The sequence below is a fragment of the Musca autumnalis genome, unplaced genomic scaffold, assembly GCF_047663935.1.
Source record: "Musca autumnalis isolate F117 unplaced genomic scaffold, ASM4766393v1 scaffold_5, whole genome shotgun sequence".
Classification (NCBI taxonomy): Eukaryota; Metazoa; Arthropoda; class Insecta; order Diptera; family Muscidae; genus Musca; species Musca autumnalis.
The window spans coordinates 20,850,430-20,863,359 of NW_027412088.1; the positions used below are offsets into that span (position 1 = coordinate 20,850,430).

General features: G+C 36.4%; 1 protein-coding gene across 3 annotated transcripts in view; it reads right to left on the reverse strand.

Annotated features, from left to right (window-relative positions):
* Window positions 1-1,916: 1,916 nt before the first annotated feature.
* The window catches only part of Dh44-R1 (Diuretic hormone 44 receptor 1), a 145,376-nt gene continuing 134,362 nt past the window's right edge, over window positions 1,917-12,930 (reverse strand). For all 3 annotated transcript variants that reach the window (XR_012408479.1, XM_073956233.1, XM_073956232.1), the window contains one exon: window positions 1,917-3,438. Coding sequence is in view for 2 of the 3 variants with exons in the window: in XM_073956233.1 (XP_073812334.1) it covers window positions 3,415-3,438 (24 nt within the window). In the remaining variant the exon portion in view is untranslated. The remainder of the gene's footprint in view (window positions 3,439-12,930) is intronic.

Sequence of the window (12,930 nt, forward strand, 5' to 3'; positions counted from 1 at the left end):
GTAGATGTAACATATTTTAAAAAGTGGGTATGGTCAAGTCTTTGGTTCCTAAAAAAGTAGGTAAGGTCGGAGACACAACCACAATTGTCTCGCAAATTAACTTCCAAATAGAAACATTCGTAATTATTGTAAATATAACATTTTTGAAAAAGTAGGGTATGGGGGAAGTACCCCGCCCTTTCCGAAATTCAACTGAATTTGTAGCCTATTTTAAGCGGGGGTCATCTCTGTACATTCCCTGGCAATTTCAGTTCTTGTAGAAATGATAAAAATTTAAAATTGAAAAAAGTGGGCGTAAAAGGGGGCATGGTCAAATTTTCTTTGCATAAAAACTCAAGTCGAAAATAGGTCCAGCCATTCTCAACTGATGCCGTTACCAACGAACGATAGTTGATTTTTATTTATAACGATTTAAAAGTTTAGACAAATAACGATTTTCGTGAAAATGCCTTCAGTAGTTTTGTAGATATAACCTAATTAGAAAGTGAGCGTGGTCGGATCTTAAGTCCCAAAGTAAGTACGTAAGGTTTGAGACACAATCGCCATTGACTTGCAAATAAATTCCCAAACCGATACATTCGTATTTGTTGCAAATATTCCATTTTTACACAAATAGAGCATAGGGGAGGTACCCGCCCGATCCGAAAGTCAAAAAAAATGTAGCCTGTACATTCGCTGAAAGTTTCAGGAGAATCGATTCAGTAGATTCGTAGATATAACATTTTTAAATAAGTGGGCGTTGTCCAGTCTTTATGCCCCAAATAAGCACGTAAGGTCGGAAACACAATCGCCATTGACTCGGAAATTAATTTTCAAAGCGATACATTTGTAATTGTTGCAAATATTGCATTTTTACAAAAATAGGGCATAGGGGAGGTACCCCGCCCGATCCGAAATTCAACCAAATATGTAGCCTATTTTAACCGGAGGCCATCACTCTACGTTCCCTGAAAATATCAGGAAAATCTATTGAGTAGTTTCGTAGATATAACATATTTATTAAAGTGGGTGCAAAAGAGGGCGTGTCCAATTTATCTTTGCATAAAAACCTAAACTGGACTATGACTAACATTTCCACAAAAAATTATCCAAATCGCTCCAGCCGTTTTCAACTGATGCAATTACCAACAAACGACAATTGAGTTTTATATATAAAGATTCCACAATTTTTATTAAATTTTTCTGAATATTTTCTTTTGGAAAAATATTCCCTGGAATGTAATACACAACTCTTCAGAACATGTCATTGCTGTAAAATGCCTCTATGCCGTTGTTTTCAGTACATTTTTCAACGACGATTTAATAAAAATGTCAATAATGTAGAGTTTCAGAATGTTCTAAAGAATTGTTGAGAACTTTATTTGGAAGATTTTTGCAAAAGGTTACTTGGTTCAACTGACCACAATTTCAGCAATTATGTAAAATTTTCTATACTTGATAGATTTTCATGCCCTAGATGGAGTTTTCTTATGTGCTTTTTTCAAAAGATAAGTTCTACTAGTTTAGGGCTACAATATTGCTAAAAGGCCAAATTTCTATTCGTTTCTGAGATAAAGGCCTGATAAATGCAAAAAAGTGTAGATTTAGACCGGTTTAGATAAGGTCATAAAATCCGAACTGGATCTGACAGGACAAACCCCTACTAGGGTTTTTGTAGTCTAAATATGTACTTTCAAAATATGCATACTAGAAGTTGTTTGCATTTTCAGTGTTGCATAATGTTATTGTGGTTGGTTTTTTTTTTTTTGTTTTTTTTTTTTTTTTTTTTTTTTTTTTTTTTGGTCAGTGGCTGAGTGTATATCTCTGTCAGCACAACTGACTGATACTTTCTTACTTGTTTTTTTTTTCAGTTTTCCTCCGTCATACTTACCCAACCCCCACCGCATTTCATTAATAAAATCAAGGACACAGATATAGAATTTCGTTTTGATTTTGAACATTTATTTTGTTTTGTTTGGTTGTTAGCTATCGCTGTTGCTATTTGATTTCAATAATATTTTGTTACAATCTCAGATTTCTTCCGCCCGAAGGAAGACTACTACTCGAAAAAGACATTACAAATATTGCAGTCAAAATTTTCCAGTATCCATTATCATTAAAATATATAATGATTTTAATAATAAAAATAAATCTTTATTACATTTTCAAATGTTTCAAAATCTCTCTCTCCTTCATTTGTTATTAGTTGCTATACATTCTTACAATACATACATACAATTATTTATTGTATAGATGTGTAAACACAGAGGATTACTACAGGATAATAATACACAGTTATATAAAAATATTGAATTACAATGTGGGTTTTGGTTTTTGCTTAGTTTGCGTTTGCGTTTGTTTTTCTTTTCTTGTTGTTACTTTGGCAAAAATGAAAGTTATTTACAAAATGAGGTTTTCAAAAAATAATATTTCAATTAAATTTATTTTTAATACAAAGCTTTTTCTGTATGTGTGCGTAATCTATTTAGAAAATAAATGTGAAACAATTTGAAAAGGGGAAGGAAATGAACATATTTTGTCAAAGTTTAAAGTGTTTAAAATTGTTTGCTAAACTTTGTTGTTTATTATGTGTGTGTGTCTGTTAGTGTGTTTCAAGTTGTTAACCAATGTACAAAACAGTGAAACTGAGATAATTTATACAATATTGTAACCTTAGGAAGAGATTTATTTGAAATGAAAATGGAGTTCCTTGGCACCACAACGTTTAAATTTCTTAAATTCTGGACTGTAAAAAAAATATTTCCTCAAACCTGTGTTCCACCGTAGTTTCCAGCAAGAATGAACCAAATAAAAAACAATGATGATTGTGTGGCCTCAGGAATTGTTTCTGTATAATGTTTTTTCCTTTACTTGGTAAAATAAGGAAGACTCTTAACTAAAACTTATTGCAGATAATAAACAGAAAATATGCTTTTGCTTTTTCTCTATACAATGTAATTATTATTAGAATTAAAATTTACATTGTTTAAATATGTTTCGATTTCTTCTTCTTCTTTTTTGTGTCCATTATTTCGTTTTAATTTGGTGCATTTATAAACTTTGTACAAAGTGCTTTGAAATGTTTCTTTTTTCATCAAAATTTAACATTATTGTACTACAATTGTTGTATATGTATAAGTGTGTGTGTGTGTTTGTTATATATCTGTATATATTTACATTATACTTATGTGAATATTTTTGTGTGTATAAGTTGTTGGTCTATACCTTGATTTTTTTTCTTTTGCTTTGTATAACCACAAAAATAATCTTTAAGGTTTTAAGTATTGCTATTCTACTTTATTTTTGGTTTGGAAATTTTTTAGGGTTTCTTTGGAGGGTTTGTAGTTAATGGATGATAATGATGTAAACATCAGGTACATCGGCCTTCAGCTGTTATGTTTTGTTGTTCGTTTTCGAAATGTGAAAACATTTAATTTACACGGAATTCTCTTCTAGATCCTGAAAACGGAAGAACAAAGGAAAATATTTGTTATGAAACACAAAATTGGAAAACTTTATTGAAAAGTAAATATTGGTGTTCTAAAAGCAGATCATCAATGGTTATCGATGGGAAGAGCTATTGGTATCCAGTGAGAATACATGTTGGTCTTTTAGGAGTAGACATTTTGTTCAACTATAAGAAGACTCATTAGTCTTCTATAGGACGACTTATTAACTTTATTTGACAAGAATTCGCCTTTGAGTAAAAAGATTTATTGGTTCTTTATGCGAGAACATTTTAGTGTTCTATGAGCAGACTTTTTGGTATTCTATGAAAGGACCTTGTGTTTAGAGATGGACAGTGGGTAAATACGCAATGGGTAAATACCCGGTAAATTGGGTAAATACCCAATTGTGAGTATTTATTTGGGTATTTACTATATTGAATCGACAATACAATATCTTACGCCCTATTTCTGGGTTTAGGATGCGAAATCGTTTCAAAATGGATAGTTTTACAATACTTTAAACAAGTGGGGGGAACAAGTGTCGTTTAGGGGCACCTCTCGGATCGGTCCGAAATGTTTACCATAGGTAACCCTCGGGACCCTGAACACAATGATATATAATTTTCCGGGGGAAGTCCATACTTCCCGAGATATGGGTCTTGACATTTAGGAAATTTCGTACTTGTAACACCTTTATGTTGTTTATGGGCACCTCTGGGATCGGGCTGAAATTTTTACAGTAGATAGCCCTTGGCACACTGAAAACAATGATATATAGCTTTCCGCTGGGAAGTCCGTACTTCCCGAGATATGAGTCTTGACTTTTCTACTTTTATCAATATTTAATAATGGTAATTAGATTTTGAAACAGTTCTGCCTCTCAACTGGTACATTAAATGAAAAGGCCGAAGAGTTTAATTTTCAAAAAAACACTTTTATTATTACTCTTGAGCAAACTTATCTGATAGTTACTATGTAACGCGTTAGAATGGAGTTTGCTGAATGAGCGAATTCTTTGAATTTTCTTCCGCTTAGCTGCTCGGTATGAGAAGCGCGAAAGTCGTCTAGACATAGTTGTATTTTATTAATTAACTTGTAATTCAATTCAGGGTTGTATTTCCTTAAACTAGGTTTACATTAATGTTTAAATTAGTATATACGTTTACATATTAATTCATGAGTTTTAACATACTAAATAAAATATTTACAAAATATACACAGTGGACCGTTTCAGTCTCCCCCTCGGATGCTGAAGACGTCCCGACAAAGCATCCGTAATAAACTGGACTATCTGTTAGGAGGGAACGGCTGCTTCGGTTGGATCTCCCCCTGGAGTAAAGGTGGGTAATGCAGATACAATCCTCTTCGACTTGCAGCGGAGTCGGCGTTGTTTGGAAGAGGTACCGGCGACTGATGTGACTCCCCCTGGAGTAATGTTACCATCGTTGTATGAGTAATAGCGGCTAAGGGAACTTCTGCTCCGACCTTTTTCTTCTGTCTACGAGATCGGTATGGAGATATTGTGCCGTTTCGATGCACTTCATCTACAATTTCTTCATTGGATAGAGAGTACAGTGGAATGGATGAAGATTGCGACGGCATCGAAGATACAGATTCGGTGGTTGACGGTGGATGCAAATTGGTTTTGTTACCTTCCACGAACTTGACGAACTTTGATACATTCTCAGTTTTCGTTGGTTCTTCCTGGATGCAGCAGTCAACAGGATTGGGATTGGTGAAGGGATACCTTACGCTGTGGTCATCTTCAAATTCCATATCAATTGTGTTGAAAGAAAAAGATTGAGTACCATTACTTTTACTGTTGCTGCATGCTGCACAGTTTGCTCGGTAAACTCCTGGCGCTCCACATCCATAACAAGCAATAAATGGCTTTATCTCTTGCTGCGTATTGCTCACATTTTGCATTTGTTCTTGCTTCACTTGAGTCTTCACATGTTCGTCTTGCTGCTGTTGTTGGCGTGCCACTCGCTTTTCCAGTTTCTTGCACAGATCTTCGCTGTGATTAGTTTCGCGGCAGAAGCGACAGCGCACAAACTCCGTCGCACACTTTGGTTTTCCCTTGTTGTGTGTTTCGAGCAGCGTCAACTCAGCTTCTCTGCAGGTAGACAGCAAATCCTCAAATGTTTTCACATTTTCTCTACGCACACGCTCTCTAATGTTTGTATTGAGCAATCCAAAAACAATGTTGAGTTGAACCTCTTCAGACACAGGAACGGCCAGCTGTGCAAACAACAACCGTTGCTTACACACAAAAGAGTCTGTGGGTTCGTTTTGTTGTTGCTTCGTCTCAACAATGCTTGCGAAAATGCGCCAATCAGGTAGCGGTGGTGCAAATGTTTTCTTGATTAGTTGTATTGCTGCATCAAATGTGGTGATTGTGTGTTTCACACCAATCCACCAGTTGGCAGCATAACCCTCAAATAAAAGTTGTAGCCCTTTGACAGCATCTGCATCTGTAATAGACTCAATTTCCTTGTACACACTTATCGCTGTCACAAATTCTTCAACAACGGCGGCGTCTCGCTCTCCCTTGAAGCGAGCAGTGCAATGCGCAAATGACCCAGCACGGCCAATTCTACGCATTGCCTGGATAAGTTGTTGGAATTGTGCATCGGTAAACTGCGCCATAATTTCGTCTCCAGACAGGTACTCGTCACTATCGGCTTTTTGTTTTTCCTCGGCTTTAATGTCGTTGTCCGTGGCCAATGCGTTGGGCGTCAATGAAACAGCTTCTTGTTGTGCTTCACGTTGGTGCGCCAATGAAACAGTTCTTGTTGTGCTTCACGTTGGTGCGCCAATAAAACGGTGCTGGTCTCTCAACGTGTACATTAAATGAAAAGGCCGAAGAGTTTAATTTTCAAAAAAACACTTTTATTATTACTCTTGAGCAAACTTATCTGATAGTTACTATGTAACGCGTTAGAATGGAGTTTGCTGAATGAGCGAATTCTTTGAATTTTCTTCCGCTTAGCTGCTCGGTATGAGAAGCGCGAAAGTCGTCTAGACATAGTTGTATTTTATTAATTAACTTGTAATTCAATTCAGGGTTGTATTTCCTTAAACTAGGTTTACATTAATGTTTAAATTAGTATATACGTTTACATATTAATTCATGAGTTTTAACATACTAAATAAAATATTTACAAAATATACACAGTGGACCGTTTCAATTTTCTAATAATAATTGATTAAATTATTATACGTCAACATAATAAAAACGAAAACAAATAACGCTACGCGATCTCTTTTAAATTGAAAGTGTTTTTAAGTAGACGGCCTACGGCCGGGGATTTAAGACTTTCTCCTATGGACATGGACAAAAGTGGGCTACGCGATCAAAACTTTCTTTTAAATTTAAAGTGTCCTAAGTAGCCGGCTTTGACTAGGAATTTAATACATTCTCCTATAAACAGGTGTAAAAATAGGTCGCGTGCATAAAAGTACTCTCCATAAGCTTGAAAACGATGCCCATATTGCCCACCTTAGAATTGTAAAATGTCAAGACTCATATCTCGGGAAGTATGGACTTCCCCTCCGAAAATTATATATCGTTGTGTTCAGGATGCCAAGGGCTATGTACTTTAAAAACTCCATCCCGATCAGAGAGGTGCCCCTAAACGACATTTAAGCCCAAGTGGGTAAATACTTGGGTAAATACCCGAGTATTTAACCAAATGTTGGGTAAAAACTCTTTAACTGCCGAACCACTTGACGTAGGCTGACGAAATTTGGCTCAAATCTTACTTATATCAAGAGAACATCTGGCATTGAAAATGGTGTGTCTAGGTCCATGTTTTGATATAGCCCCCATATAACCGTACCTCCCGATTTAAGGTATTTTTTATCTATTAGCCACATTTTGCAATCATATTGGCTGAAATTTGGCACAGTGAGTTGTCAATATGTAGAAAATATCCTTGCAAAAATTTGTCAACATAGGTCCACGTTTTCTAATAGCCCCCATATAAGGGTACCCCGATTTCGAGTATTTACCCAAACCTTGGGTAAACACTCTTTAACTGCCGAACCACTTGACCACTTCTATAAGATCAGTTTGTCTTCTGCAGGAGATTTATGCTAATTTAGATTAATTTCTGTTAATTTAGAAATTTGAATTGAAACGAAAATTTTTATTAAGCATTTAGTTTATTTGTATCAGTTTTGCAACAACAACTACTGTATAAGGTTTACTGCAATCATGAAGTTATCGCTTAGTCTTAACTTACAATATTTACTTAGTCATTGTTTTTTGTTGCTGTACCCTTTTTCTCTCTCATTTATTTCTGATTCATTTATTTCTCAGTTCTGATTGTGACGTCATTCATTGTAACCCCTTCTGCTCTCCCTTATTTACCACTTCAGTCCTAATGGTTGTTTACATTCACCGGTTTAACTGTATACGCGTACATGTGAGTATTTGCAAATCGGATAGCATTTCACCTAAACATTGGAGAACCCAAATTAAGGAGGCTAGAACAGTCTATGTATCAGCGGGCGAGTATAAATTCGGGAAAGGAGCGGCTGGACGAATGAGTTGTAATTAAGACCGCGACTTATAACCGTCAGTGTAATCTAACGAGTAAAGAAGTAAAGCTTTGTGCTTACTAGAATTAAGCTGTGTGCTTAGTGGGAAAAAAGCCTTGGGTGAATAACAGAAGTAAATATCGTCAAAAAAAGCATTGCATAATCGTAATCTAAACGAACCCTAGTTTTATTTGGATTAAGTTCTGTAACAATATGTATGTAGGGTTTCTGTAAAAAGACCTGTTGATCTTATATAAAAAGACCCTCCATATGAAGGCATGCAAATATTCTATAAAAAACAGTTGGTCTTATACGAGAAGACCAATTGTTTTATGAGAAAATATTTTGGGTTTCTTTTTAAAGATCAGTTGGTCTTCTGCTGGCAAATGGATTTTTATGGGAATACATGTTGTTGATCTGTGCGAAGACATGTTGGGCTTCTGCTGGTCTTCTAGGCAAAGACCAGATGGACTTTTTTGAGAATACCTATTGGACAACAATGGGACACCTATTGGTTATTTATAGAATACCTATATCTTCTATAAAAATACCTTATGGGCTCCCATACGAAGACATGGTTTTCTCCTATAAAAAGACCTGGTGGTCGTCTATTAGAAGTTTTGGTGGTATTCTAGAAGAGGACCTGGTGGTCTTCTATTAGAAAAACTGGTGCTCTTCTAAAGGAAGACCTAATGGTCTTCTTTACTTCTATAAGAAGACCTGATGGTATGCGATAAGAAGACCTAGTGGTCTTCTCTTAGAGGACCGGGTGTTATCCCATAATAAAACCGGGTTGTCTTCTATAAGAAAACCTTGCGGGCTTCTGTAAAAATCTATCTTAAGAAGCCCTGGAGGACTTCTATAAGAAGACCTGGTGGTTTTCATTGAGACAACCTGGTGGTATTCCATAAGAAGACCTGGTGTTCTTCGGTAAGACATCATGTTGTTGTCCTGTAAGAAGACTGCATGTCTTAAATAGACCTGGTGGACTTCAATTAGAAGATCTAATGGTATTCTATAAGAAGACCTGGTGGTCTTCTATAAGAAGAACTAGTGGTCTTCTATAAGAAGAACTGGTGGTCTTCTATAAGAAGAACTGGTGGTCTTCTATAAGAAGACCTGGTGGCCTTCTGTAAGAGGACCTGGAGGTCTTCCTATTAAGGACCTGGTGGTCTTCCATAGGAAGACCTGGTGTTCTTCGGTAAGACATCATGTTGTTGTCCTGTAAGAAGACTGCATGTCTTAAATAGACCTGGTGGACTTCAATTAGAAGATCTAATGGTATTCTATAAGAACACCTGGTGGTATTCGATAAGAAGATCTAGTGACCTTCTATAAGATGTCCTGGTGGTATTATATAAGAAGACCTTGTGGGCTTCTAAGACCTAATGGTCTTTTATACTTCTATAAGAAAACCTAGTGGTCTTCCATAAGAAGACCTAGTGGTCCTCTATGAGAAGACCTAGTGGTCTTCTATAAAAAGACCTAGAGGTCTTCTATAAGAAGACCTAGTGGTCCTCTATAAGAAGACCTAGTGGTCTTCTATAAAAAGACCTAGAGGTCTTCTATAAGAAGGCCTAGTGGTCTTCTATAAGAAGACCTAGTGGTCTTCTATAAAAAGACCTAGAGGTCTTCTATAAGAAGACCTAGTGGTCCTCTATAAGACCTAGTGGTCTTCTATAAGTAGACCTGGTGGTCTTCTATCAGAAGACCTAGTGGTCTTCTATAAGAAGAGCTAGTGGTCTTCTATAAGAAGACCTAGTGGTCTTCTTTAAGAAGACCTAGTGGTCTTCTATAAGAAGACCTAGTGGTCTTCTATAAGAAGACCTAGTGGTCTTCTATAAGAAGACCTAGTGGTCTTCTTTAAGAAGACTTAGTGGTCTTCTATAAGAAGACCTAGTGGTCTTCTATAAGAAGACCTAGTGGTCTTCTATAAGAAGACCTAGTGGTCTTCTATAAGAAGACCTAGTGGTCTTCTATCAGAAGACCTGGTTGTATTCTATAAGAAGACCTTTTGGGCTTCTGTAAAAATCTTTTTTAAGAAGCCTTGGAGGGCTTCTATGAATAGACCTGGTGGTTTTTATTGAGAAAATCTGGTGGTCTTCTTTCATAAGAATACCTGGTGTCATCTGTAAAAAGTCCAGGTATTCCATAAGAAGACCTGGTGTTCTTATGTAAAAAGTACTGGTGGTCTTCTATAAGAAGACCTGGTGGTCTTCTATAAAAAGACCGGGTGTTATCCCATAATAAAACCTGGTGGTCATCTATAAGATGTCCTGGCGGTATTCCATAAGAAGACCTGGTGTTCTTCTGTAAAAAGTACTGGTGGTCTTCTATAAGACAACACGTTGTTGTCCTGTAAGAAGACGAAATGTGTTTCAGACAATTTGGAGTTCGGAAAATTTGTCCGCACGATAACTCTTAAAGGAATTAACCGATTTGGTCCATACTTTGCACATCGTGAAATTTCTACCAGACTTAGATGAGGTTTCTATATGGACTCGCTTGGTCCACGCCTTCGGGTACTTCCCACAAAAAATTTCGGAAGAGTTCAGTTTAGGACCTGCTCTCGAATCGCTTTGATTTTTGTTGTAGCAACTTGTATTCACTGCCCCCATACGACGGTACAAGTTTCATCAGGGGCAAATCCATACTTCCTGAGAAAATAGCCTGAAAGCTGCAAAAAAACCCCTATGACACCGTGTGTACTGTGGTTGGAGTGCAAGAAAAATCTCGACAGGATCTGCCGATTCGGTCCAAAATTTGGCCTTCGTAATATTTTGTCCAAAATTAGTTTAAGTTCGAAGATAAGCCATATCGGTCCACTCCTTCAGGTACCTCCCCCACAAAAGTTCAAAAATGTTGGGAAAAATTGTGCGCGCGATAACTGTTGAAGGGAGCGGCCGATTTAGTCCATACTTTACACATCCTAATATGTCTACAAGATATAGATCAGGTTCGGATATGGACTCTATTTGTCTACTCCTTCGGGTACCTCCCACACAAAATTTCGTATGTATAAGTTTACTTTAAGACCTGCTCTAAAATCACTTCGATTTTTATTGAAACAATTTGTATACGCTGCCTCTATTACGACGGCAAAAGCTTTTTCATGGCCAAGTCCTTACTTCTTGAGAAAACAGCTCGAGAGGTGTAAAAAACCACCTATGGTACCAAATATAACCAAATATAGTGTCTGTAGAGCACGATACTTCTCGAACTGATCAACCGATTCCAAAAGTTATACGATGACCCACTGAAATGACTAGTGCGCGCGATATCTATCGAAAAGATATAACTCTCAAAATAAAATCTACTTCCATAATGGACTATCTCAGCCCAATCCTTTAAGTACCTCCTTCGCAATAATTTTGAATTTATATCCTAATCCACATTTTTTGGGCAAATGTCCAAAAAGGGCCACAAAATTCTGAAAGGGCCTTAAAAACATTTTTGGTTGGGAAGTTTCTGTAGCATTGGGAACTCCAAATGCCAAGTTACAGCCAGTTCTGGCTAAATATTAAGATAAAATCCTTAAAACACTTGAAATCGGGCCGTACCGCTATATGGGGGCTATACCAAAACCTGGACCTATGTCTACAATTTTTGTTGGGGAAGTTTCAGTACCATTGGGAACCCCAAATGCCAAATTACAGCGTATTCGGGTTAAAAATGAAGAGAAAATCCATAAAACACTTGAAATCAGGTGGTACCGTCATATGGGGGCTATACCAAAACCTGTACCTATGTCCATCATTTTAGCGAGAAAGTTTCTGTACCAATGCGGGGTCCCATTGCCAAGTTACACCCAATTCGGCCTAAAAATTAAGATAAAATCCTCATAATACTTGAAATCGGGTGGTACTGCTATAAGGGGGCTATACCAAAACCTGGACCTATGTTCACAATTTTTGGTGGGGAAACGTCTGTATCTGTGGAAATCCCAAATGCCAAATTACAGTTTATTCGGGCAAAATTAAGATAAAATCCTCAAAATATCTGAAATCGGGTGATAGCGCTACATGGGGGCTGTAGGAAAAAATGGACCCATATTCATGTATTGTTATCCAAATCTGAAAAGTGTGAAAGTTTCAGTTCGATTGGTCAACTGCAACTGCATTAAAAATGAGTTACTAGATTTGAACTAAATCGGGTGGTAACGCTATATGGGGGATATAGGAAAAAATCGACCCATATTGGATTTGGTTTCATATTCATTCATATTCAAAGTTTCAGTTCGATTGGTCAACTGCAACTGTGTGGAAAATGAGTTACCAGATTTGAAAAGCAAGTTAAATAAAACACCGTAAAAACACTGTAAAAATGGACCAATATTGGTTTTTCATTTCATATTCATGTATTGTCATCCAAATCTGAAAAGTGTGCAAAGTTTTAAGTCGGATTGGTCAACTGCAACTGTGTCAAAATTAAGTTACCAGATTCGAAATGCAATTTAAATAAAACACCGTTAAAACACTATAAAAATGGACCAATATTGGTTTTGATTTCACATTCGTGTATTGTCACCAAAATCTGAAAAGTGTGCAAAGTTTCAGTTCGATTGGTCAACTGCAGCTGTGTTAAAAATGTGTTACCCGATTTGAACTAAACGGACACCAAAGCAAGTTTAATAAAACACTGTAAAAATGATCCATGTGTTTTCATATATATAACTCATATAAAAACTGATATATTTAAAAAATGCCCATTTGTGTAAAAAGGCTATAATTAATATGGGGGAAAACACACATCTTCCAATGTAATTTTAATAAATTTAAAAAAGTTTTAAACCAAAAGTATTTATATGGTTTTAAAGAGGACAATGTCAGGCGGCATTCTGCAAAACGAAACTTTGTTGACAAAAATGTAGTATCTGCTATTTTTTTTTTCTTAGATTCAATACGTTTACTATCGAATCCCATATAAAAATTTACAATCGGTGAGGACAAAAAATTGG